Raw genomic sequence first — 24,807 nt, forward strand, 5'->3', positions numbered from 1 at the left:
CCCAGATGGACCCCCGGCTCCTAGCCTTGCCCTGGCCTACACCTGGCTGCTAACGGACATGTGGGGAGTGAACCGGTGGACGGAAGATCTCTGTTTCTCTCTGTCACTCCGCCTTTCAAAGAAATAATACATTTTTAGAAAATAAAATGAGAGCGATAAGTCCCCCTGCCACATGAAATGGCTGTGAGCATGAACAAAGTCATGAATGCGTCAAAAGCAGAGTAGCGCCGGATGCCCCGCATGCTGAGCACGTCATTTTCACAGGGAACTTCCTTTCTACTCCACATACTTCCATACTGGAATTTCTTGTCTGTGAGTATGTATTAGTTTTGTTCTTTAAACTAGTAGCCCCTGGCATCCCCTGATGTCGCACACCCACTGTTTGGTTGCACACCCACTCCTGAAAAAGCTGGATTTTGGTCTCTTTCTTGACATTTTGGTTTCTCTGTCTGCTCCCCTTTGAAAGGAAACAGTGGGGACCTCCTGTCACACACCCTCCATCATTTTTATTCCAATGTAAAGCTTTTACCTCATGGTTTGATTTTTTTTCCCACCTTTTGAATATGAAATTTAGAAAATAAGCGAGTTGGAAAATTGAATAATCAACATGCAGCTGCCTAAGTCAAGCAGTTACTATTTTGTCAAATCTGCTTGGTGACATATTTGGGGGGACTGTTTCCTGGGGTGCTTGCAGGGGAGAAGACAGGACAGCACGTCAGCTGTGGCCACTGGCACCTGTTCTCTTAAACAGAAGGGTACCTGCCCTGCTGCTCCAGGGAAGAGCACAGCCCTCGTGTGTGTCAGGGATCCAGTCCAAGTCAGATTGCTCTGTAACTTCCAAAAATGTCATACAGCTTTTTTCATTTTTTCCTTTAAATCCAAGATCCAGTCAGAGTTCATGTGTCGGCCATTAGGCCTCTTGAGATTCCTTGATCTAAGTCTGGTCTTTCCCCTGACCTTTTTTTTTTTTTCCCCTTCAGTTTTCTTATAGTCTCTGTCTTTCCCTTAGGGGCCAGGCCAGACTCTTCTAGAACATGCCAGCTTCTTTCTGTCTCTAGAAGTACAGGAATATTTCCTTGCACAGGGTCCTAACCAGCCATAGTTCTATCAGGTCTCTATCTCAGGACATAGCAAAAGCACCTCTGAAACTTTTTCTGATGTGACACTAGTTTTTCTGGGGGTGAGTGCAGCCTCAGCAGTGATGATGGCCAACCGACCAGGAGCCTAAGAGAAGGGAGAACTGCAGGGCCACTGGACAGCCAGATCCTTGGAGGGAACTAAGATATTCACAGGGTTAGCAGTAGGAACCCAAACAATGGTGGAGTTGAGTCACTTTGTCTTACCTGTGTCAAAAACACAGTGGGCTTCCCAGATACCTGGAGCCTCTGTTTCCATGAGTGAAGCCTTCTAGAAACCTGACTTTCTCCATAACCCCATAGGCAAGTTCTCTAAGATACCAGAACCTCTTAGGCTCATACGCCTTGAATTCTGCAGTCTGGGAAACCCCGTCTCTCCCAGACCATCATTTGGAGCCTCATCCCAGGCAGGCTGTCCTTTTTGTGGCCAATGTCCTGTGCAGCTCTGGGCTTCCTGCGCTGTGGTACTTCTATCCACTGCTGCCCTCTCCCACAGCCCATCTCTTGCCTTCCCAGAGTTCACCCTGCACCCCCAGGTTTTGGTCCCCTCTCTGCAAGGACATAGTGCCCTGTTACCCTTAAACAAAGACCACACCCTCTCCTCCACAGGCTGCTGAGCCCTGAACAGCACCTGGGTCTTTTCTTTGCTTGTAGAGGCACACAGTCACGGCAGAACTTTAGAAAATATAAAGTTAAAGATAAAAGTAGGCGATCCAGAAATAATCAACTAATAATACATAGCTATTTTCCCCCATCTTTGTTCTATGCATATCTATTCTGACCATATTTTTTTTAAATCTACATCATATTTATACATCTGGCTTTTTTTTTTTTTTTGACAGGCAGAGTTAGACAGTGAGAGAGAGAGAGAGAGAGAAAGGTCTTCCTTTTCCATTGGTTCACCGCACAATGGCCACTGCGGCCAGCGCACTGTGGCCGGCGCACTGTGGCCAGCACACCGCGTTAATCCGAAGCCAGGAGCCAGGTGCTTCCTCCCGGTCTCCCATGCGGGTGCAGGGCCCAAGGACCTGGGCCATCCTCCATTGCACTCCCGGGCCACAGCAGAGTGCTGGACTGGAAGAGGAACAACCGGGACAGAATCTGGCGCCTAGATCCCGGTGTGCCGGCGCCGCAGGCAGAGGATTAGCCTATTGAGCCACGGCGCCAGCCTACATCTGGCATTTTTTTCACCTGAAATATTGTGGATTCTACCTGTATACTAGATAGTCTTGGAAAAGATGATTGTTAATATACTGTAACTTACTTAAATTCCCCCTTTGGGTAGGCATTTAGTGTTTTTCCATTTGTTTCAGTGTTAAAAACAAATACTACAACATTTTTGTGCCCAAATCAATGAATATTTTTGGATAGATTCCTATAGATGAGATTTTGGGTGAAACAGGTTGGGGGACATTTACAATTTTTGATGAATATTGCAAAATTGCTTTCAGGAAGGCATGCGCCCATTCGTAGTTCTACAGCTAAGTGTGAATGTGCCCTCCACGAGCATTGTCATTGGTTCCACCTCTGCATCCCTGGCCAGGCCTGGCCCATACTGTGCTTGGATCACAAAACCCCTCCCTGCAGGCAGATGGTCGCTGTACAGAGGCTCGACCTCTGCTGGGGGTTCTGTGAGGACTGACCTGCCCAGCTGGGTGTGGTGCACAGATTTCGCCATTGTATGTAACTCTCCTGGGCTCGCCTCACGGCAGGATACCAAGGGGAGCAGAGCTGTGAAGCTTCAGCACGTCACACCTGCTGCCAAGCAGCTCCGCCTCTACCTGTTTTACATGTCAGGGACTCTGCCTAAGATACTTTTGGAAGAAGTTATACCCCTAAAAAATCAAGATTTGAAAACCACTTCTCAGCCCACAAGGTTTCTCACGGTCGATCTCTGGGCTGCCCTGATCGCTCCTCTCCCTCTGAGTACCAGCCCCTGTCCATTGCCTTTTCCCAAGTGCTTCCTGCCCTCTTCAGCCCTGGCTTCACACTTGATGCCCCTCATCAGGGACTTACCTCATTCGCCTGTCAGTTTGAAACCCATGGCACCTTCTCCAAGAAGTCTGCCCTGTGCTGTGATTGTGTGCGTACCTGCCTCCACACTGGATAGAAAGCCCTTGGAGTGCAGGAATGCAGCTCTTTACCTCCCTTGCACAGTGCTGGGTGCACGGTAGGAACTCAGTGCATGGCTGAATGGATGAACAAACAAACCATTGATTGGCAGTATTATCGATAAGCATCTGTCGCTGCTCAGTGTGCCTTTTCCTACCCATTCTGACTGCGCGAGTCCCCGGGAATAGTCTTGGAGCACGAGTCTGGGTTAATCTACACCTACAGGTGTTAAGGTATGTAAGCAAATAACCTGCTTTCTTGCTTTCCCCTCTGTGCCTCAGCTTACTCGACGATTGCCGCCCATCAAGGAAGCCAAACCTCGGTTACAGAAGCTCTTCCGGGACTTCTGGCTCTACTCCGTCCTGATGGGGTTTGCTGTAGAAGGGTCAGGTAGGGGACGATCCCTCTCCAGTGGAAACAGAGGTAGGCAGGTCTTCCTCGTCATGACCATGAACAGTGAGTGAGACCAAATGCAGCTGCAAACATACTTCCCCGATGGAGCTTAGGGGACTGAGAATACCACATGAGGAAGGGAAAAGCCGCCCAAGGTAGGAAGTTTTACATTTTTAAAAATGTATTTGAGGGGCCCGGCACTGTGGCGTAGCAGGTAAAGCCGCCGCCTGCAGTGCTGGTATCCCATCTGGGTGCCAGTTCGAGTCCTGGCTGCTCCACTTCCCATCCAGCTCTCTGCTGTGGCCTGGGAAAGCAGCAGAAGATGGCCCAAGTCCTTGGGCCCCTGCACCCATTTGGGAGACCCAGAAGTTGTTCCTGGCTCCTGGCTTCAGATTAGCACAGCTCCGGATGTTGTGGCCAATTGGGGAGTGACCCAGTGGATGGAAGACCTCTCTCTCTCTCTCTCTCTCTCTCTCTCTCTCTCTCTCTGTGTGTGTGTAACTCTGAATTTCAAATAAATCTTAAAAAAAAAAAAAAAAGATTTGAGGGCTAGTATTGGGACATGGTAAGTTAAACTGCTGCTTGCTATGCAGGTATCCCATATCAGAGCAACAGTTCAAGTCTGATTACTCCTCTTCCAATCCAGATGGCCCAAGTGGTTGGGCCCCTGATACCCAGGGAGGAAACCAGGATGGAGTTCCTGGCTTAGCTTGACCAAGACCTGGCTGTTGCAGCTATTTGAGGAGTGAACCAGCAGATGGAAGACACCTGTCTCTCTCTCTTTCTCTCCCTCTCTCTTCATTGCTCTGGTTTTTGAATAAGTAAATAAATCTTTAATTAAAAATAAGTAAATAGCTGTCAGTACTGTGGTGCAGTGGGTTATGCCACAACCCACAGGGCTGGTGTCCCATATGGGCTCCAGTTCAAGTTCCAGCTACTCCATTTCCAATCCAGCTCTCTGCAAATGTGCCTGAGAAGGCAGTGGAGGATGGCCCAAGTCCTTGGGCCCCTGCACCCACGTGGGAGACCTGAATGAGTTTCCTGGCTCCTGGCTCCTGGCTTTGGCCTGGCCTGGCTCTGGTTGTTGGAGCCATTTGGGGAGTGAATCAGCAGATAGAAGATCGATATCTCTCTCTCTCCCTCTCTCCCTCTCTCCCTCTCTCCCTCTCTCCCTCTCTCCCTCTCTCCCTCTCTCCCTCTCCCTCCTTCTCCTTCTCTCTCTAACTGTGTCTCTAGAACAAATAAAAGCTTTTAAACAAGTAAATAAAGAGACAGCAAGAGATTTCTTCCTCTGGTTCACTCCCCAATTGTCCACAATGGCCAGGGACTAGGCTAGGACCAGAGCTGGGAGCCAGGAACTCAATCCAGGCCTCCCATGTCGGTGATGGGGACTCGATTACCTGAGCCTTCATCTGCTGCTCCTGAGTGCACATTGGCAGAAGCTGGAGCTGAGAATGAACCAGGCACTCCAGCGTGGGACGGTGCATCCTAACTGCTGGGCTAGATGCTTTCTCCCAGCCGCATTCCTGTGCCCTGTTTTGGGATAATTGCCTCAACAGAGCCACACCTCTAGAAACAGTCAGCATGTACGCCAGCGCAGTGCTGCCCAGCCATGGCAACTGTCTCCGTTTGCATTCGCTCTCTCACAGGACTCTGGCCAGAAGAGTGGTACGAGGGCGTCTGTGAGATAGCCACCAAGTCCCCCCTGCTCACCTTCCCCAGCAAGGAGCCGCTGCGGTCTGTGCTGCAGTACAACTCAGCCATGAAGAACGACACGGTCACCCCCGTACGGCTTCTCCTCTTGTCTGCGCGGTGCCGCCGTCGTGTGGAACGCTCTGGCGGCTCTGTTCATCGTCCCGTCTCCCCGCAGGCTGAGCTGAGCGAGCTCCGCAGCACCATCATCAACCTGCTGGACCCCGCTCCTGAAGTGTCCGCCCTCATCAGCAAGCTGGACTTCGCCATGTCCACCTATCTCCTGTCTGTGTACCGGCTGGAGTACATGAGGTACGCAAGCCCGTACCCCCATGCCCATCCACCATGGAGCAGGTGTTCCTCTCTGACGTCCTTCTAGCCGTGGCACTTGTTTCTACTACCCTTCCACACAAGTGCAAAGCACCCCTTCTTCCTGAGTGCCAAACACCATGTTGACAACACATCCCGGTGTCTAAACTTCACCAGCCCCTCTCTCACAGGCAGGAGACTGCTGAGCAGTCACAGCCACAAACTCAGTCCCCGATCCCTGATCGGACAAGGGCCCTGCTGAGGAGCCAGCTCTCACTGAGCTGGTCCATAGTTGGGTACATCAGCAGGTGCGATGTGGGAGACTGGCATCCTCACAGTCCTGCAGGTGGCCTAACGCTTAGGGTGCACCTGTGAGCGCGGCCATCCTAACAAGTCTGATTGCCGCCACAGTAACATCGGGAGCTAGCGTGGACTTAGTGCTCAGGCTGCACCAGGCATTGTGCTGAGTTACCCGTGTTGATGCACTCGTCCTCCAGCAGTCCTGTGAGGTGGGCACTGTTACATACTCCTACAGACGAGGAGATGGAGATACTAAGCCGTTAATTGCTCAAGGGTTAATCCCTGATGTGGATTGAAACCCAGGCAGTCAGTCTCCTAAGCACTGTGCCCTGCAGCCTGTCCCAAGTGAAGACTGGAGAAAGCAGCCGAGGTGCCCAGAGCCCAGCTGCCTGGAGTTGGCCAGCATGGGTCCTGCAGACCCACTGTGGGAGGGCCTGAGGCACCCTAGGACCGTGCCCAAATATGATAGCTTAACAAAGCGATGCTGTCTGTCATCTGTGATGGTCACATTACACCTAGCTTGTTTGTCACAGGAAGGCTGCAATAAACCAAATGATAATTTCTTTTCCAAGTGATTTGAGAAAGAACAGTGTAAGTTCTTAAAAGGAGACAATTTTGGAAAACATTTTTTTTAACCCTTCTTTGGTGCCATGAAACACTCTGGTAAGAAGTAGCTTACTTGAATGTAAAAAAGATATAGGTGTTTTGGTTGAGTGGGAGTGCAGGCCTCTTCCCCCCCCCCACCCCAATCCCCTTTGCTCCTCTCAGCAGCCAGAGGGCAGAGCATAATTCGAAAACTAATTACTCATTCTCCCCAGAGCCCCACAGAATCTAGGGAATTTTGACTTTCTTTTCTATTTTCATTATACAATTTTTTTCTAAATTCTCAGCTGTAAAAGTCATTTGGGAACATTGCACAAAACCTTCCATTATTAGTACAAGGGAAAAGAAGTCACTGACCTCACCACCATCCCCTGTAGCATATTAATGTAGCCCCTTATACTCTCTCTCTCTCTTTTTTTTTTTTTTTTTTTTTGCTAAGAGTATGTTTTCAAAGAAAAGCCAGAACGAAAACAGAGCAAAGCCATGGTTTTAACCCTAGTGTGGATGGCTGAAGAGATGTCTCCAGACCCCCTCAAGCTCATGTGCTCCAAGGCAGGCCTGGCTCCAGCCTCCCCATGGGAGCCAGTGCCCCGAGTGCTGGTCTCAGGTTCTTAGGACAGATTCCGAGTTACTGGCAGACAAGGATACTAAGAGGCCAACCCACAGGCAGCTACATGATCCCTGCCCCAGCCTGGGCTGCCTGCCAGGTCCCTGAGAGCCGTGTCCTAGTCTGGAGAGACAACTCCAAAGCCTCGGGCAAGAACCTGGCTTAGCTTCCCCAGCCCCTGGTCATTAGGAGAGCTTTAAACCACCAAGTGGAAAACGTGGGAAGTCAAGTTAAGCCGTGTAAACATGAGCACTCGAGGAGGCGCGTGCTTCCTGCCACCTGGCCTACCCCAGTGAAGCTTAACTCTTTTTTTTTTTTTTTTTTTAAGATTTATTTATTTGAAAGTCAGAGTTACACAGAAAGAAGAGAGGGGGAGAGAGAGAGAGGGGGAGAGAGAAAGAGAGAGAGAGAGAGTGTGAGTGTCTTCCATCCGATGGTTCATTCCCCAATTGGCCACAACGGCTGGAGCTGTGCCAATCCAAAGCCAGGAGCCAGGAGCTTCTTCCAGGTCTCACATGCAGGTGCAGGAGCCCAAGGACTTGGGCCATCTTCTACTGGTTTCCCAGGCCATAGCAGAGAGGTGGATTGGAAGAGGAGCAGCTGGGACTTGAACCGGCATCCGTATGGGATGCCGGTGCCCCAGGCCAGGGCGTTAACCTGCTGTGCCACAGCACCGGTCTGAGGCTTAACTCTTGAAAAGCTGCATGGAGGTCAATGGTAGGGGAGCTGTGGTTGAACCAAAGTACACTCATTTCTTTCCTTTTCTCCCTCAGATTAAAGGTATTTTTTTCCTGTAAAAGTAATAATGTCAGGGGCCAGCGTTGTGGTGCAGTGGGTTTAAGCTATAGCTTGTCTCACCAGCATCCCATATCAGAGTGCTGGTTCAAGCCCCAGCTGCTCTACTTCTCTGATTCATCTGCTTCCTTTAGCACCTAGGAAGTCAGCACATGATGGCCTGAGTGCTTGTGGCCCTGCCACCCACATGGGAGCCCGGATGGAGTTTCTGGCTCCTGGCCCGGACTTGGCTTTTGCAGCCATTTGAGGATATAACCCTGAGGGTATATCCTTGTGGTAGGGTTGCTGGTTGAAAATAAGGGAATTTGGCCAGCGCCGTGGCTCACTAGGCTAATCCTCCGCCTGCGGCGCCAGCACACCAGGTTCTAGTCCTGGTTGGGGCAGCGGATTCTGTCCCAGCTGCTCCTCTTCCAGTCGAATCAGCATAGCGTGCCGGCCGCAACGCACCGGCCGTAGCGGCTACTTGGGGGGTAAACCAGCGGAAAAAGGAAGACCTTTCTGTCTCTCTCACTGTCCACTCTGCCTGTCAAAAAAAAAGGGGGGGGGGATTTGTGATCAGTGGTGCATGTCACCGTGACCCTGCAGAGTGTTCACATGGGTGTGTGATCCTGTAAATTGATGGAGACCTGTGTTCCTGCAGCCCCACCAGTTCTGGGCAGTATCAGATATGTGACAGGGAGGGCCTGGGTTTTCCACAATTTAGTTTAAAACTGTTCTCCTTGTTAGGGTACTGCGTTCAACAGATCCTGACCGCTTCCAGGTAATGTTCTGCTACTTTGAGGATAAAGCTATTCAGAAAGACAAATCGGGTAAGCTTATTATTATGGTATTTGCATGATCAATTGCGCTTTCATGGGATGAAAAGGAATGCTGCTTCATGCTTTTTGTCTGCTTGGAAAAAATAGTTTAGGTGGTTATATACATTAGGCAGTTGTGTGCATTGAAAAGACCAGTAGGAAGCATATAAGCTTAAAAATGACCTTTTTCCAGCCCTGCCGCTGGTGTGAGGGGCCCATGCAGAAGCAGCCCACCACCCATGCTCGAGTGTGCACTAGCACCCAGACTTGGGCCCCAGTGCTGGCCTGCAGGGCCACTCACATTGTTGGACTTGGAGGACCTTGCTGTTGGCAGAGCACTCCATGCTTTGTATATGTCAGGAGCAGGCTGGGAGGACCAGGGGGACCAATTTAAAGGAACCCTTGGTGGACAGATTAGCTTAATGTGAACATAAGTAAGACATTCTTAATACTTTACTTATTTGAAAGAAATTTATCCTAGGAAGTATGAATTCATAATGGTACTCTAAAATAAGCAAAACTTAACAGAAAACAGAAGATGGTTGTAATTACGAAAGGATGAATGCAGGCATCCCCTAGTATCTTTGGAGGTCTGGTACCAGGACTCCGTTGATACCGAAAACCACCATGCTCATGCTCATGCTCTCTGCCTTATATAAAATGGCAAAGTGTTTGCATATGATCTGCATATATCCTGCCGTATTCTTTGATCATCTCCAGATTGCTTCTAATAACCTAATGTAGTACTATGTGAATAATTGTTATACCATATTATTAAAAGAATAATGACATGAAAGTCTACGCATGTTCAGTATAGGCATAATTTTTTTTCCCAGATATTTTCGGCCTACAGTTGGTTGCATCCAGGGATGCAGAATGGAGAGCTAATTACACACACATGATGTTTGTTTCTTCCATTAAGTCTTTGTGAAGTGGGAACATGTAGCTGTTTCTCTTTTTTATAAGCTGGGAAGAGGGAAGACACCAGGAAAGAGCCACACGGTCTAAATACAGTTCCAGCACCAGCACCAGGGGGACTGTGACCGTTGGCCTCAGTGACCAGGCAGAAAGGGTGTCCAGTGGGCATCCAGTTCCACAGAATAGCCAGTGACGGATGCTTGTGCACTGAAGCTTCCACGGAGAGCTGGCAGTGAGCTCAGCCCTCATTGTGAGCGTCTGCACACCCCAGTAGCCCTGCAGAGTAGGGAGAGAACCCATTCAGGGCCGCCGGGCGGCAGGCCAGGCCCTGTGCCGTTTCTGGGAACACGCCAGGATGTGGAACTCTGTATGAAACACAGTCCTAGCAGCAGCGTCATGCACAGAGGGCCTCGGCTGTCAGCGGTCCCGACCCAGAGGACAGAAAAGTGACGGGAACTCTGGGAAGGCACCAGACACTGGCCAGGGACACACAGTCGGCAGAGGGGTGGAAATGTTCTGCATCTCGTCCGGGTGGTGCCTCAGTGGGTGAATACAGTTGTTTCCTGTCCTCAGATTAAACCCGTGATGTTTGTGAATTGCCATATGTGCAAGTTGTACCTCAATTTTTAAACATTTCAAAGGACTCACACTAGAGTTTTGGAAAAGTTTAGCCTAAGAAAAAGAGGTAGTGAAATGGAGACAGCAAAGAAAAAGGTTAAATGAGTGATACAAACACTTTTTGACCAATTTTAGTTTAAGGAGACTAATATGTCTAATTCATAAGGTTTTAAACAAATTGAGATGTTGAAATATTAAACCTGGTTTAATTAAATGCTTACAGTAATTTGATTAGTTTTTGTGATCATGTTTAAATATGCAGTGGAATTGGGTAGAATCCACAAATTTTTGATTAACAGTATAGACACAATTTTTGAGGAATAATGATTAATTCTTTTTTTTAAAGAATTATTTTATTTATTTGAAAGTCAGAGTTACACAGAGAGAGAAGGAGAGCCAGAGACAGAGAGAGGTCTTCCATCTCTGGTTCATTCCCCAATTGGACACAATGGCTGGAGCTCAGCCAATCCAATGCCAGGAGCTTCTTCCAGGTCTCTCCGCAGGTGCAGGGGTCCAAGGACTTGGGCCATCTTCTACTGCTTGCCCAGGCCACAGCAGAGAGCTGGATCAGAAGAGGAGCAGCTGGGACTCGAACCAATGCCCATATGGGATGCCGGCTCTGCAGGTGGCAGCTTTATCCGCTACGCCACAGCACCGACCCTGATTAATAAAGTCTTAACATGAACAAATTTAGTTATCAATTAAGTACAACTACTAGTGAGTAGTTGATGCCAGAAGTCCTTCTTTTTCATGCCTGAAGCTGTTGGCACATTGATGAATCTGTCAGTTCGTTCTTGTAGTGAAGTTATCGCCAGGTACTTTGGCTACTGTTTTTTCCCCTGGGTTGAAAAACCAATGCTTGAAGAAAATGTGTTTTAAAAAGCCACTCTAGGGACTCTTGAGATGCTGTTTCATAGAAGACTTTGATCCAAAAAGCCCTTCACAGAGCCCTTCACACTGCTGCACCCCAGCCAGGGAATGAGGTGTTTGGATTTTTTTCTGCAGCTGGGAACCAGTGGGGTTGGCCAGGAAGGAGGAGGTGAGGGTTTTAGAAGTTCCCTCTGCTGGAAGGATTGGAGTGAGCCAGAGTGGCCGTTTCTATAGAAGGAAGGGCAGAGAACACCCCAGAAGCGGCCTCCCGCTGCGAGGCTCTCACACACCCAGCTTGGGGTGGAGAGGAGGTGCTGTCTGTCGCTGGCTGAGCCGTCCGTCCCCACCCCACCCCACCCCCATTTGCAGCTAGTCGTGCCAGACAGCTGGCTCACCCTGAGATGCTTTGGCTCCAGCAGGGAGATTAAGAAGGAAACAATAAAATAAAATGTGAAGCTGCCAGTCCCTAAGGGACCTAAGGACCTAGCGCGTTCTGCCAGCCTCCAAGGGGACATCCGTGGGTGGAATGAGACCCCCTTCAAGTGCGAGTCTCACCCGCCCCTCTGTTACGGGGTCTTCAGAGGAAGTGAAATGGCACTGGGGAAAGTTGTGCTCTCCACCGCCACTTCATGCTCGGCTCTTCCAGGGGATTTCGAATTGTTTGTTTATTTTTGTTCTGAGTGTGGTACTTGAGTTAAGCCAGTACATATGCAGCTCTTGGGTTTGTTCCCTTCCTTTTCTCTCCCAAGATGTAGTTAGGAAGGAGACCTCTGTTACTCATGCATTTTCAGAACTGACCCAGGAGATGGGTATATGAAAAGTGTAGCCACCCCTGCCTCTTCTGCGCAGGAGTGAACTCCACCTCCGCGTGTTGCTGGCTGCGTGGGAGTGTGAGGGCAGGAGCTGCTCACCTGCCAGCCGTCTAGTTAGTACACCGGGAGTGCAGAGCCAGCCTTGGGTGCTACTGCGTGATAGTGATTGGCATCCAGCCGCTATTTGATTATTTTAAATTAGGGAACATACAGTTTTAGTTTCCTGAGAACTATATGGAAAAATTTTATAATATATATCCCTAAAATTTCACCCACCCCAGCCACCCTCTTAAGAAAGCAGCCTCTTGGGGCCAGCACTATGGCGTAGCCAGTAAAACCGCCACCTGCAGTACCAGCATCCCACATGGGTGCCGGTTCAAGTCCTGGCTGTTCCACTTCCCATCCAGCTCTCTGCTATGACCTGGGAATGCAGTAGAAGACAGCCCAAGTCCTTGGACCCCTGTAACTGCATGGGAGACCCGGAAGAAGCTCCTGGCTCCTGACTTAGGATTGGTGCAGCTCCAGCCATTGCAGCCAATTGGGAAGAGAACCAGCAGTTGGAAGACCTCTCTCTCTCTCTCTCTCTGCCTCTCCTTCTCTCTCTCTCTGCCTCTCCTTCTCTCTCTGTGTAACTCTGACTTTCAAATAAAATAAATTTTTTTTTTTTTAAAGCAGCCTCTCTCTACCCTTAGGCATCTGTCTGGGGCACACTTTTCAGACTGCTGACTGCTGTGTTAGGACCCATTCAGCCTGTAACAAACAGCTGTGAAATACCTTTTTATGTCTCAGGCTCTGAGCTGGGCCCAGGGATACAGTGTTGGTAGTCGTGCCTAGTCTCTGCTGTTACAGAAGACAGCCCTGTTATTTAGCCACCCCTAGTTGAAGACACTGCAAGTGGGGTAGGCCTTTGGCACAGCAGTTAAGTTGCCGCTCGGGGCACCTTTGTCCCCTGTCCGAGCGCCTGGTTTAAGTACTGGCTCCTCTGTCTCCAATGCAGCTTCCTGCTAATGTGCACCATGGGAGGCAACAGAAGGTGGCCCAGTACCTGGGTCCCAGCAAGTACAAGGCTCCCAGCTTCAGCACGGTCCACCTCTGATTACTGTGAACATTAAATAAATAAAATTTAAAAAAAAGGCAGACACTGGGTAGAGCACAGCATTGTGGAGTATGAATTGATGTATCTTAAGATGCTTGCTTCTGGGCTACCACTCTCAGGGTGTTCTGTTGCTTTTTGTGATTTTTGTTTTTGTTTTTTAAGAAACAGTGCTCCCATTCATTCCCCTAATGCCTGCAATAGCCAGGACCAGACTAAAGCCAAGGGCCAGGAACTCAATCCAGGTCTCCCAAATGAGTGGCAGGGGCCCAGCCACTTGAGCCATCACTGCTTCCTTTCAGGGTGCACATTAGCAGGACACTGGATTCAGGGGTGGAACTGGAACTCGAACCCAAGCACTCCAGCATGGACTACGGGTGACCCAGCCACAGTGTCTTAACCTCTAGGCCAAAGGCCCTGTTGCTTATGCTTCTGTGACAGTGAACACGCCTGGTGCTCAGACCTTGGTTTCTAAATGCCAGTCTCCAGTGTAGGAACTGCGGCTCTTTGGAGAAATGGCTTGTTTCAGGGAGGGCTGGAACAAGGGAAATATAAGATGAGCCTGGGGTCCTTTGTCATGCCAGAAAGTAAGTATGTGCTAAGAAAGGAGAAGGGGCAGAAAAGGCGTGGGGAGTGTCAGGCCACGGGAGCCAACCCCAAAGCTGGAATGATGTGAGCAAACAAAATAATGATAGTATCGGATTATAACCTGATGAATAAGATGCCCATGAGTCAAGCTTTGCCCAGTGGCAGTATCATAACCAATGAGATGCATCCAAGGCACAATTGCTGCTAATTGAAAACTCCCCAGTGCCCCAACACAATGACTTGAAATGTAGCTGGCGTTGAAAATTCTGCGGCCAAATTCCACAAGTCCATACTAGTCCATATTAGATCATTGAACAAGAATTGGAGAAGGAAGGACAAACCCAAGAGTTCCTGTAAGTTTCTACTTTCTATAGGATGAGGAAAATAGGAAAGCCTGGGACGGCCACCACACTGCAGGCAGAATCCACTGACGGCTGCTAGCGAGCAGAGCTTTAAAGAGAAACGACATCTTGCATACCCTCCCAGTGTCTTACCCAAGTATTGGTCAGATGATGTGGGATTTTTAACTCTCATCCACAAGTTCTCTTCAGGGATTACCACTTAATTCCTGGGTGCTAAGTGTGGGCTGGACCCAGTGACTGACTTCTAAAGAGTTGAGAATAGAAAGGGAAAGCTATCCCTGAAAGCAGGCGATCAAAGTTAACCCAGCCGCGATAGGAGATGCTGATGGCATGTACCTTGACAGGATATGACAAGAAGGGCCGCAGTGCTGTTCTCCCCAGATCTGAGCACCAGACGATTAAATTGGGGGGAATTTTAAAAAGCCCTGTATTCAGAAGTGTCAAGGTGGCAAAAGACAAGGACGAGCAAGGAACCAGCAGAGGCTGAGGCATCCTGAATTGGCTCCTCGCGCGGAGAAGGAAAATGATTGGGAGAACTGGGAAAATGCAGGTGGAGCCTAAAGTTTTGGCAAACGCAGCCTTGGTTGCAGCCTGTGTTAACATCCGGGGAAGCCAGAGAAGGGTCTGCAGGAACCTGGCCATCTTTGACAGCTCTCAACTGTAAAATCATTCAAAAGAAAACACTTGCAGATAGCCAAGCTCAGACCCTTTGTGTTGCTGCGCCTGATCCGCGGAAACCTCCTTCTCGTTCCAGGCATGATGCAGTGCGTGATTGCCGTGGCAGACAAAGTATTTGATGCCTTCCTGAACATGATGGCGGACAAAGTAAGCGTCCCCAGGGTGTGAGTGTGTGTCCTCTGGGGCCCCTCGAAGGGCGCCGGCGCACCTGTCTCTCCTGACTCTCCAGGCAAAGACCAAGGAGAATGAGGAGGAGCTGGAGCGGCACGCGCAGTTCCTGCTGGTGAACTTCAACCACATTCACAAGAGGATCCGGAGGGTGGCGGACAAGTACCTGTCTGGCCTGGTGGATAAGTGAGTTCACGTTCCTGCTCACGCGGAGCCTGAGCGCGCGTGTGTGCATGTGTGTGTGTGTGTGTGTACACAGCTGTGATCCGTAATGCAGCGAAAATCACCCGGACTCAGCGGTACAGACAACAGTGGAGTCAGAGTGAAAATGCCCAAGGCATTGCTCCCACAGGATGTTGGTGAGTTTGCCACAGAGCCGCTCACTCTCGGCTGTCACTGTTAGAGCGCGTCTCTCACTATTCAGGGGGCTGCAGTCCCTATGTCTCCGAATCCCACCCTGGTGCCACCCAGCCCACCATCTCCTAGCCAAGGGCACAGGCAGAGGTCTGGTGTCCTCAGGGCATCTAGAAACAAAAACCCATGCTCATCCCTTTCTACTTCATGCCTTCGGTGCTGGGAGCCAGGGCAGACCCACCGAGGACAGGTCTGCAGGCCAGTCAGAGGTGGGCTTGGCCAGTGTCTCTGAGACATGAAAGCCAGAGGCAACAGACAGGCACACCGAGCCTGCCACAGATGCCACATGCTGGGTCCAGGCAGCAGCGCCGACTATGTGTGGGTCCAGAGCCAGCCAGGGGCCATGAGAGCCAGTCCAACACACACCTGGCATGGTTGGAGCTGGGCTCCCTGAGCAGTGGGCCATGATGAGTTACAGCCACATGGGCATACCATTCCTGCAGCTATGGGGCTGCCAGAGCCTGTCATTTTCATCTTCTCTTAAAATTTTTTTTTTAATTTATTTTTGTTTGAGAGTCAGAGAAAGAGAGAGCTCCCATTCACTGATGTACCAACCAAATGCCCACAACAGTGGAGCCAGGCCAAAGCTGGGGGAGCAAGGAGCTCCATCCCAGTCTCCCATGTGGATGGGCCATCACCTGCTGCTTCCCAGGATGTGCATTAGCAGGGAGCTGGAGTAGGAAGTAGAACTGGGACTCAACCCAGGCACTCGGATAAGGGACATGGGTGTCCTAACCAGCCAAACCCCCACCCCACCCTGTGTTTACCCTGCGGCTGTCAGGCAGCTACTGCTGTTTTCTGTTTGTGCCATAGGGTGAGAAGTCCTGTGGGGAGAAAAGGCTGTGGCCTGGTTGCTATATAACCAGGCCAGCTGGTGTTGTCAGAACAGGCCGCTTAGACTGTGTCTGACCCTGAGGAGTGGGACTGCCCGGGGCCTGGAGAGCATCTCTGAGCTGGCACTCACTACCCACCTCACTGCAGAGAGTCTTGGGGTAGGGGCATCCTGCCTCGGGGCCTCCTGACCCCCGCTTTGAGCAGCCAGCAACAAGTGGTGCAAGGGAAGGCGGCAGAGGTGGGGTGCCCGCCAAGGCACAGGTGGGACGGGCCCTGAGAGCCGGCTCTCTCTGCAGGTTTCCCCACCTGCTGTGGAGCGGGACTGTCCTGAAGGCCATGCTAGACATCCTGCAGACGCTGTCGCTGTCGCTGAGCGCCGTGAGTGTCAGCCCCTGCACCTGCTGAGTTGGGAATGGGGCCCAAATCCCACCCTGGTGTTTGCAGTAAGCCCCAGCCAGCTGGGGAGCCTGTCCAGATGGACATGTGGTAGGGTGGGAAGTGGTGGGGGCCCTGTCGGGGATGTGGCGGCGGCAGCCTGGGGAAGGCGGTTTGGGAGAGGGAGTCTCCCTGTGCTTGCAGGACATTCACAAGGACCAGCCTTACTATGACATCCCCGACGCCCCCTATCGGATCACCGTTCCCGACACGTGTGAAGCCCGAGAGGTAGGCCCAGCGCGGTCCCGCAGCAAGGGCTGTTTTCACTACCATTCCCTAAGTGTGTGAGGGCAGGTGCCTGAGGTGTGGCAGACCCTCCGTCCCCAGCAGTTTGCAGTGTGGGTGGTCCCATCCCACAGAGAAGCCATGAGCTGTGCTGAGATCCCCGTACAGGCTTGCGTGTCCTCCAGGCCCATGCTCACCTCCGGGCCTCGCTGACTCCTGGCTGTAGTCTCGCTTTCACTGCCAAAGAGCTTTTCAGCTACAACACAGTTCCTGTCCTGTCAAATCTACACCACCTCACTTCCTCCAAGCATTTGACCTTGTTATTATGGTAACGGAGTCACATGGCTTTGGCTTCGCACTGTGCTGTGTGTGGGGAAGGGCAGAGGAAGTACAGTCGTTCCTCTTATTTGCACTTGTACTTTGCTGTGGTGTCATTTATCCCTGTGTACTACAGCCCAAAAATAGGAGTAGAAAATTCCTGAAATAAACAATTCCTGTCCGGAGTAGTGTGATGAAATGTCACACTCTCCCTCCCATAGCACACGTCAGCCCTTAGTCCACAGTAATCATGCTGTGTGTACCACCTGCTGGTGGCAGTTGAGAGAGTAACAGACCACATTATGTAACTGTCACTCAAGTATTTTGTTGTAGTTGTCCTGTGTTATTGTTATTTGTTATTTTTAATCTCTTATTGTGCCTAATTTATAGATTTAACACTAGCACAGGTATGTAGGTACAGGAGAAAATACAGCACAAAGGTACTTCAGAAAGTACATGGAAAATGCAATTAAAAGTATGAGTTAATTTGGGGCTGCGCTGTGGCATAGCAGGTAAAGACGTGGCCTACAGTGCCAGCATCCATATGGGTGCTGATTCAAGTCCCCACTGCTCCATTTCTAATCCAACTCTCTGTTATGGCCTGAAAAAGCAGTGGAAAATGGCCCAAGTCTTTGGGTCCCTGCACCCACGTGGGAGACGGGGAAGAAGCTCATAGGTTCTGGCTTCAGATCAGCCCAGCTCTGGCCTTTGTGGCCATTTGGGGAGTGAAACAGTAGATGGAAGACAACTCTCACTCTCCCTCCCTTCCCCGTCCCCCGCCTGCCTGCCTGCCTGCCTGCCTGCCTCTCTCTCTCTCTCTCTCTCTCTTTCTCTCTTTCTGCCTCTGCCTGCCTTAGCCTCTCTGTAACTCTGCTTTCAAATAAATAAATCTTTAAAAAGTATGAATTAATTTTGGTGCAAATGAAAGTTTGAAATCTGTGCACATTTTCCGTATATTAAAAAAAGTTTTTTGGTACCAGAATAAACTCACGTGTTTTTTAAAAAAAGGATTTCTTTATTTTTTATTTTATTTTTATTTATCTTTTTGAAAGGCAAACTGACAGGAATATTCATCTACTGGGTCACCCCCAAAATAGCCACATCAGCCAGAATTGGGCCAGACCAAAGTCAGAAGCCAGGGACTGCCATCTGGGTCGCCCATGTGGGTGGCAGGGTCCCAAGTGCTTGAGCCATCGTCTGTGCCTTCCCAAGGGCATTAGCAGGAAACTAGATCAGAAGCAGAACCGCTGATGAGGATGTGGCTGTCTAACCCACCATGCCACAATACCTACCCCTAAACTTAGACTTTTTATTCCATCTTCCGTGTACTTTTTTGGGGGAGGGGATGTGTGTATATGTATAGTACTTCCATGGATTCAGGCTGTCCCCTGAGGAACTTGGAACATGTCTCCTGCAGATAAAGGGGGCTGAGAGTATCTCAACTCGAGGAGGGGTACCAGGCGTCTAACTTGGGCCGGCCCTGCCGTAGTGGGATTGACTCAGCTCTGCTTGGGTCTCCTTCACCCTGGGGCAGGCTCACATTCCAACTCCAGCCTCCCAGACAGACCAGGTTGTCAGAGGGGAGTTTCCCCACACAGTGAGGTGATGCCTGTTTCCTGTACTTGTCACCCGCCTTCTCCTACAGTCACTGTCCCAGGACAGTGTGGTGTATTGATCATGTTGATTCTGCCACACAGCCCTGCAGGTATGGCTGTGGGCTTCCTGTCCCCACGAGCCTGGGGCTCAGACATGGTCGTGTCAGTCTGCTGGGGCTGTCATGGCAAAGTGCCATCCACTGGTGGCTTAACTAATGGAAATCATCTTCTCAAGCGTCTAAGTGCTGCAGGTCCACAGTGTTACAAGTCCTTGGCTTATAGGTACTGCATTCGGTGTGAGTTCCCACACGGCCTTCCTCTGTGCTCACATCCCTGGTATGCCTGTGTCCAGATTTCCTCCTCTTGTAAGAACGTCAGCCAGATTGGGTTAGGGTCCACCCAGAGGGCCTGTTCATTCAGCCGCCTCTTCACCCGCCCTGTCCCTCCAAATGTAGACCCACCCTCAGGCTCTTGGGGTAGGAACTTGAGGAGACACAGTTCAGCCCATCAGTCACCACAGCAGCCCGAGGAGCTCATTTCAGACTTCTGAAAAGCCATCTCTCCCCTTCCAGAGCATTGTGAAGGACTTCGCTGCGCGCTGTGGAATGATCCTGCAGGAGGCCATGAAGTGGGCGCCCACAGTCACCAAGTCCCACCTGCAGGTACCTGCTTGGCATCTTCCGAGGTTCTCAGTGAGCTGTGCACTATCCAGAGAGCTTTATAGACAGCACTCAGACCAGACAGCACTGCACAGTGGGCCTGCACAGAGACCAGACGCAGCAGGCCCGTGCCTGGGAGCAGCAGGTGCTCAGTGGCGGTGCTGTGCTGGAGCACCTGCAGGGGTGAGTGTGCTGGTCGGGGCCAGCGAGCAGGTGACCGTCAGGAATCTCTCAGCACTGGGCCTCACGGCCTTCTGACTGTGTTCTTGCGTTCACTGCCAGAGAGGTGTTCAGCTACCAGGTCATGTCCTCTCAAGTCTGCATTGAGCCAGCATGATTGTGGCACCACCTCATATCCTCAAGGAGTGCCACTTTGTTATGAGGCTCAGAGTCACAGGGCTTTGGAGAGGGGCAGAGAACCTGACCACTCGACACAGGGTAAGGGGTAGAGGATGTGACAGGACTCAGGGGCTGTGGACAGTGTGGTAGGTGTGGATGGCTAGCAGGCCCTGGCATCTGAAGACTAGGGCCTTCATTGGACCTCTGCCCCCAGCATGGGCTCGGCAGGGGCTGTGGAGGCTGAACAGGGACTTGTGTCTGTCCACAGCTCCACCCAGGCTGCACATGGAGGGGCGGGGGAGTCTTTATAGACAGCGACCCTGGGGTGTAACACAAGAAAGGCTGCAAGGTCAGCCTTTGTCTGGACTCGGTCAAGCAGAGACGGAACAAAAATGGCACATGACATACGAGGAAAGAGTCACATTGAAAGGAGTCAAAGATAAGAAAAAGGCCTCTAGGAGGGGTCTTGGTCAGCAGGGAGCAGACGTGGGGAGGGGCTTGGAAGCTGACCTCAGGACCACTTTCCAAGGTGAAGCCAGATTTTGGAAGTATTTGTGTGTGGCGCCCAGGAAGGACGGGGTGTCTGCCCTGTGGGCCTCTGAGGCCGTCTGGAAGTGCTCCGTGCAGGAGCCTGTGGGCTGGGCCCCACAAAAGTGCCGAGCAGTGAGAGTTGAGTGGTGGGGGACTAGGAGGAGACGGGCCCACAGGTGAGGCTGGACAGAGCAGGTCCTCGTATCTAGGCCACCTTTGCCATTTGGTGCACACTCGAATTCTTCAGATGGCGCTGTTTCTCACACTATTAGTATTTAGGGAATGTCTGATTTCCTTTGGTTCGTACAGTTTAAATAGCAGATCAGATCTGGCCAGTGTACTTCCCTTTTCACCTTGTTAGCCACTTCCCCTCACCGTGGGGGTACGTAAGTGGGTTTCTGGGGCTCCAGGAATCCCCCAACGTCACTGGTGCAATTTGGGGTGTAGAGCTGTGTACGCTTCACTGCAAAGGGTCTTATGAGTCGCCCGAACATCCTTCCCAGGCCTAGAGGCCGTTCCAGCATAGCCTGCGTCTGGCCCAGGCGTGCCCCATACCCTCTGGGAGTTGGTGATCCTGAGGGCCGAGGCCCCCTCCTCCCCAGAGCAGGAGCCCCCACACACCTCTGGGCTCTGTCAGGTGTCCCTTTGCCCCTGCCCTTCTTCCAGTGGTGGACCAAACAGAATCAGGTGCTTGTTCTACACTCTTGTCCCTCCCTCCTGCCTCTCAGGTGCTACAGGGGCACTGCAGTGGTGGACAGGTGGCCTGAACCAGGGTGCCACACAGGCCATCCACACAGTGACAGAGCACCCAGGCTTCACAACCTGTTGCCAGCACTCAGCACAGCACCTGGCAAATGGCTGGTGCCCAGCAAGGATGTGCTAAATAAATGGTCTTGTCCCGTTGACCATGTGGCAGTGCACCCTTGTGTGGTGGCTGCTTGGGAATCGGGCCCTGCCCACATTTTCAGACGAGCAGTAGTGTGTGAGAGGGGCCTGAAGTCGGTGAAGGTTGCACAGCTGGTGAGTGGAGGTAGGCCTGGGATCAAAACCTGGGGTTTGTCCTCCACTCCACATCTTAGAATGGCATTTTATTGTTCCCTTTCAGTGGAATAGCATGTTTTTCTTCTTTTGCAGGAATATCTGAACAAACATCAGAACTGGGTGTCAGGCCTGTCTCAGCACACAGGGCTGGCCATGGCCACTGAGAGCATCCTACACTTTGCTGGCTACAACAAACAGAACACGACTCTCGGGGTACGTGCAGGCCTCCTGCAGAGCAGGAAGCCCCTTAAGCCAGGGGAGGACTCAAGCTCATGTGTGGCTTTTCACAGTAGGCCCCCCTGGCACCATCAGGTCACATGTGTGTATCTGTTGGCACGGTCTAAAGAAGAGGTGGCTTTGCACTTTGAGCATGTGGATTTATGGAGCTCAAAGCCTGATTCATTGATGAGAGTGGATTTTGATTTGAGCCTCTCCACATCCAGAGAAAGAGACTGAGAGCACATTCCATGGTCACATTTCACATTTGTTTGGAATGTGTGCTGGAATTCCTTGTGGTTCTTTTTTTTTTTTTTTGGACAGGTAGAGTGGACAGTGAGAGAGAGAGAAGAGAGAAAGGTCTTCCTTTTCCGTTGGTTCACCCCCCAATGGCCACTGCGGCCGGTGCACCACGCTGATCTGAAGCCAGGAGCCAGGTGCTTCTCCTGGTCTCCCATGCGGGTGCAGGGCCTAAGGGCCTGGGCCATCCTCCACTGCACTCCCGGGCCACAGCAGAGAGCTGGCCTGGAAGAGGGGCAACCGGGACAGAACCAGTGCCCCAACTGGGTCTAGAACGTGGGGTGCCGGCGCCACAGGTGAAGGATTAGCCTAGTGAGCCGCGGCGCCGGCCCCTTGTGGTTCTGTTTTTGCACATGTGTGCCTTCAGCTTCATATTGTTTTCTGCTCAAGATTGATTTAGAGGGCAGCAGGTTCCTGGTACTTTCTGAGTTAAATTGGTGGCAGAGCAGGCAGTGACACCTGGTGGTGACAGGGCTGACAGTGTTGTGTTGTCTCACAACCCCAGGACCCAGTTAACTGAACTCTCTCTGATGCTAAAGAGGGAAGGATGCTTTTTAAAAAGATTTCTTCTCCCCTCCCCTCCCCTCCCTTCCCCTCCTTTTCTTTTTTTTTTTTTTTTCGTATTTATTTATTTATTTATTTATTTTTGACAGGCAGAGTGGACAGTGAGAGAGAGACAGAGAGAAAGGTCTTCCTTTGCCGTTGGTTCACCCTCCAATGGCTGCTGCGGCCCATGTGCTGCGGCCAGCGCACTGCACTGATCCGATGGCAGGAGCCAGGTACTTATCCTGGTCTCCCATGGGTTGCAGGGCCCAAACACTTGAGCCATCCTCCACTGCACTCCCGGGCCACAGCAGAGAGCTGGCCTGGAAGAGGGGCAACCGGGACAGAATCTGGCGCCTGGACCGGGACTAGAACCCGGTGTGCCAGCACCGCAAAGCAGAGGATTAACCTAGTGAGCCGTGGCGCCGGCCTCCCTCCTTTTCTCTCCCCTCCCCTCCCTTCCCCTCCCCTCCCCTTCCCTTCTTTTTTCTTTTCGAAAGGTAGAATGACAGAGAGAGGGGTCTTCCATCCTGATCCAGGCTGAAGCCAGGAGCCTGGAACTCCATCCAGGTCTGCCATGTGGGTGGCAGGGACGCAAAAACTTGGGCCATCTTCCACCTTCCCAGACACATTAGCAGGAACTGAATTGGAAGTGGAGCAGCCAGTACTTGAACCAGTACTCTGCTATGGGATGCCATTGTTGTAAGCCATGGCTTAACCCACTGTACTACAATGCCAGCTCCATGGATACTTTTTTATTGTGTGCCCCCTTGTTGCTGGTTGTGCGTGAGATCCTAAGGTGCCCTTGCCCTGTGGAAAGCACAGGGAGACTGTAGGCCCGCCCCCCGCCCCCGGCCTGAAAGCACCCAATAGAAAACACTCAGTACTCCCAGGGAAAGAGCAGACTGGAGGGGCAGTTTCAGAAGCACGGTTTCAGGCTGGCGCAACTGGAGAATGGAGGAAACCTCTGCAGGGCCCTCCCACAGCACTCCATGGCGTCCACTCCCGGTGCACAGCTGGGAGCCACTGGGGGGGGGGGGGGCAGCCACCAGGTGCTGTTTGCTGCTGTCAGGCTTTGTGTCCGTTGTCACATTGGATGCTCTTACCTTACTTGGCAGGTGGTTATCCTGAGGCTCAGACAGTCAGTGACTTCCTCAAGGTCTTAACAGCTGCTCAGCATCAGAGCCAGCTGCAGACAGAAACACAGGCCTGCTCCATGCCAAAGGCTATGCCGTCTCTAAAAATTGTAAAGCACTTGTGAGTTAGCCTTTTAAAAAAAAAAAAAATTAGGAGGCAGAGCAAGAAAGAACTAGCTCCCATCCATCGGTTCACTCCCCAGATGCCCACCACAGCCTGGGTTGGGCCAGACTGAAGCCGGGAGCCAGGTCTCCCACGTGGATGGCAGGAACTGAACTGCTTGAGCCATCACCGCTGCCTTCCAGGATCTGTATTAGCAGGAAGCCAGAGTCAGGAACCAGAAGTGGGATTGAATCCGAGCATTCTAATGTGGGACATGAACGCCTTAGCTGGCAACTCAACTGCTAGGCTAAACACCCACCCCTGGGTAATCTTCTAAAAAATAAACTAGTTTAATATTTTACAAGAACCATATTTTTTGTTCTTCCTAGCGTTTTGCTTTTTACCAAAATGTATGTTTTCTTTTCCTGACCCTCAATCAACCCCCTCAAAAAAAATTCCTCTGAACTCCAACAGCTGAGAAATTAATTTTCCTGGGTAGTATCTGTGTGTCAGGAAGTGGGTGGACTGTGTGCTACAGGGAACTTACGAAAGGTTGGATTGAAATGCTGGAGTCTTCAGTTCCAGGCCCAGCAGACACTAAAGAAGGAAGCAACAGTAACCAGCCCATCCTGGGCCAGGAAGTCACTGAGGCCCTGGGCCCAGGAGGGAGGGAAGCAACTGGGAAACTGAGGCTGAAGCCCAGGAAGTGTGGGGTGGGAGGGGCAGTGATTTCCCCCATTCACTGGTTGCCTCTGTACTCAGAGCTGTCCCATTCTGTCTTCTGCGTTTCAGGCAGCTAGGGGGTGCTTCAGGACCCTGCTGACTTGCTCTTCCCCCAGTCCCCCTTTCCCATCTGTGAGTCAAGTTTACAAGCTGGCTTGCACCCACAGACAAGACAGTAATGAGCGCCGGTTTTCACAGCATTTCGTTTCATCTCCGATGATGATGGTGGTTACAACAATCTAGTGATTCTCTTGCAAAGCTCTTTTCACCTAACTGGCTTGCGAAGACATTTCTCATATGAAAATGTAAGAAAATTTTTGTTGGGGTACTACAGGTTAAGCCATTGCTTGCAACCCCAGCATCCCATATTAGAATGCCAGTTCCAAGTCTTGGCTGCTCGTCTTCCAGTTCAGCTTTGTGCTAATGCACCTGGAAGGCAATAGATGATGGCCGAGGTACTTAGGCCCTTGTCATACATGTGAGGAACCAGGACGACCTGGCTCCTGACTTCAGCCTGGCCCAGACCTGACTATTGCAACCATGT

At 51.2% G+C, this 24,807-nt stretch overlaps 1 protein-coding gene across 3 annotated transcripts in view; it reads left to right on the plus strand.

The window, feature by feature from the left end:
* Positions 1-24,807, plus strand: part of PI4KA (phosphatidylinositol 4-kinase alpha) — a 143,825-nt gene that overhangs the window by 84,801 nt on the left and 34,217 nt on the right. For all 3 annotated transcript variants that reach the window (XM_051826729.3, XM_051826727.3, XM_089323464.1), the window contains exons 20-29: positions 3,530-3,638; positions 5,291-5,427; positions 5,512-5,645; positions 8,674-8,756; positions 14,760-14,830; positions 14,913-15,037; positions 16,396-16,477; positions 16,679-16,762; positions 19,245-19,334; positions 21,336-21,455. In XM_051826729.3, the coding sequence (XP_051682689.2) occupies positions 3,530-3,638; positions 5,291-5,427; positions 5,512-5,645; positions 8,674-8,756; positions 14,760-14,830; positions 14,913-15,037; positions 16,396-16,477; positions 16,679-16,762; positions 19,245-19,334; positions 21,336-21,455 (1,035 nt within the window). The remainder of the gene's footprint in view (positions 1-3,529; positions 3,639-5,290; positions 5,428-5,511; positions 5,646-8,673; positions 8,757-14,759; positions 14,831-14,912; positions 15,038-16,395; positions 16,478-16,678; positions 16,763-19,244; positions 19,335-21,335; positions 21,456-24,807) is intronic.

This window comes from Oryctolagus cuniculus, chromosome 21, assembly GCF_051225735.1.
Source record: "Oryctolagus cuniculus isolate XC-2025 breed Fujian yellow rabbit chromosome 21, ASM5122573v1, whole genome shotgun sequence".
Taxonomy (NCBI): domain Eukaryota; kingdom Metazoa; phylum Chordata; class Mammalia; order Lagomorpha; family Leporidae; genus Oryctolagus; species Oryctolagus cuniculus.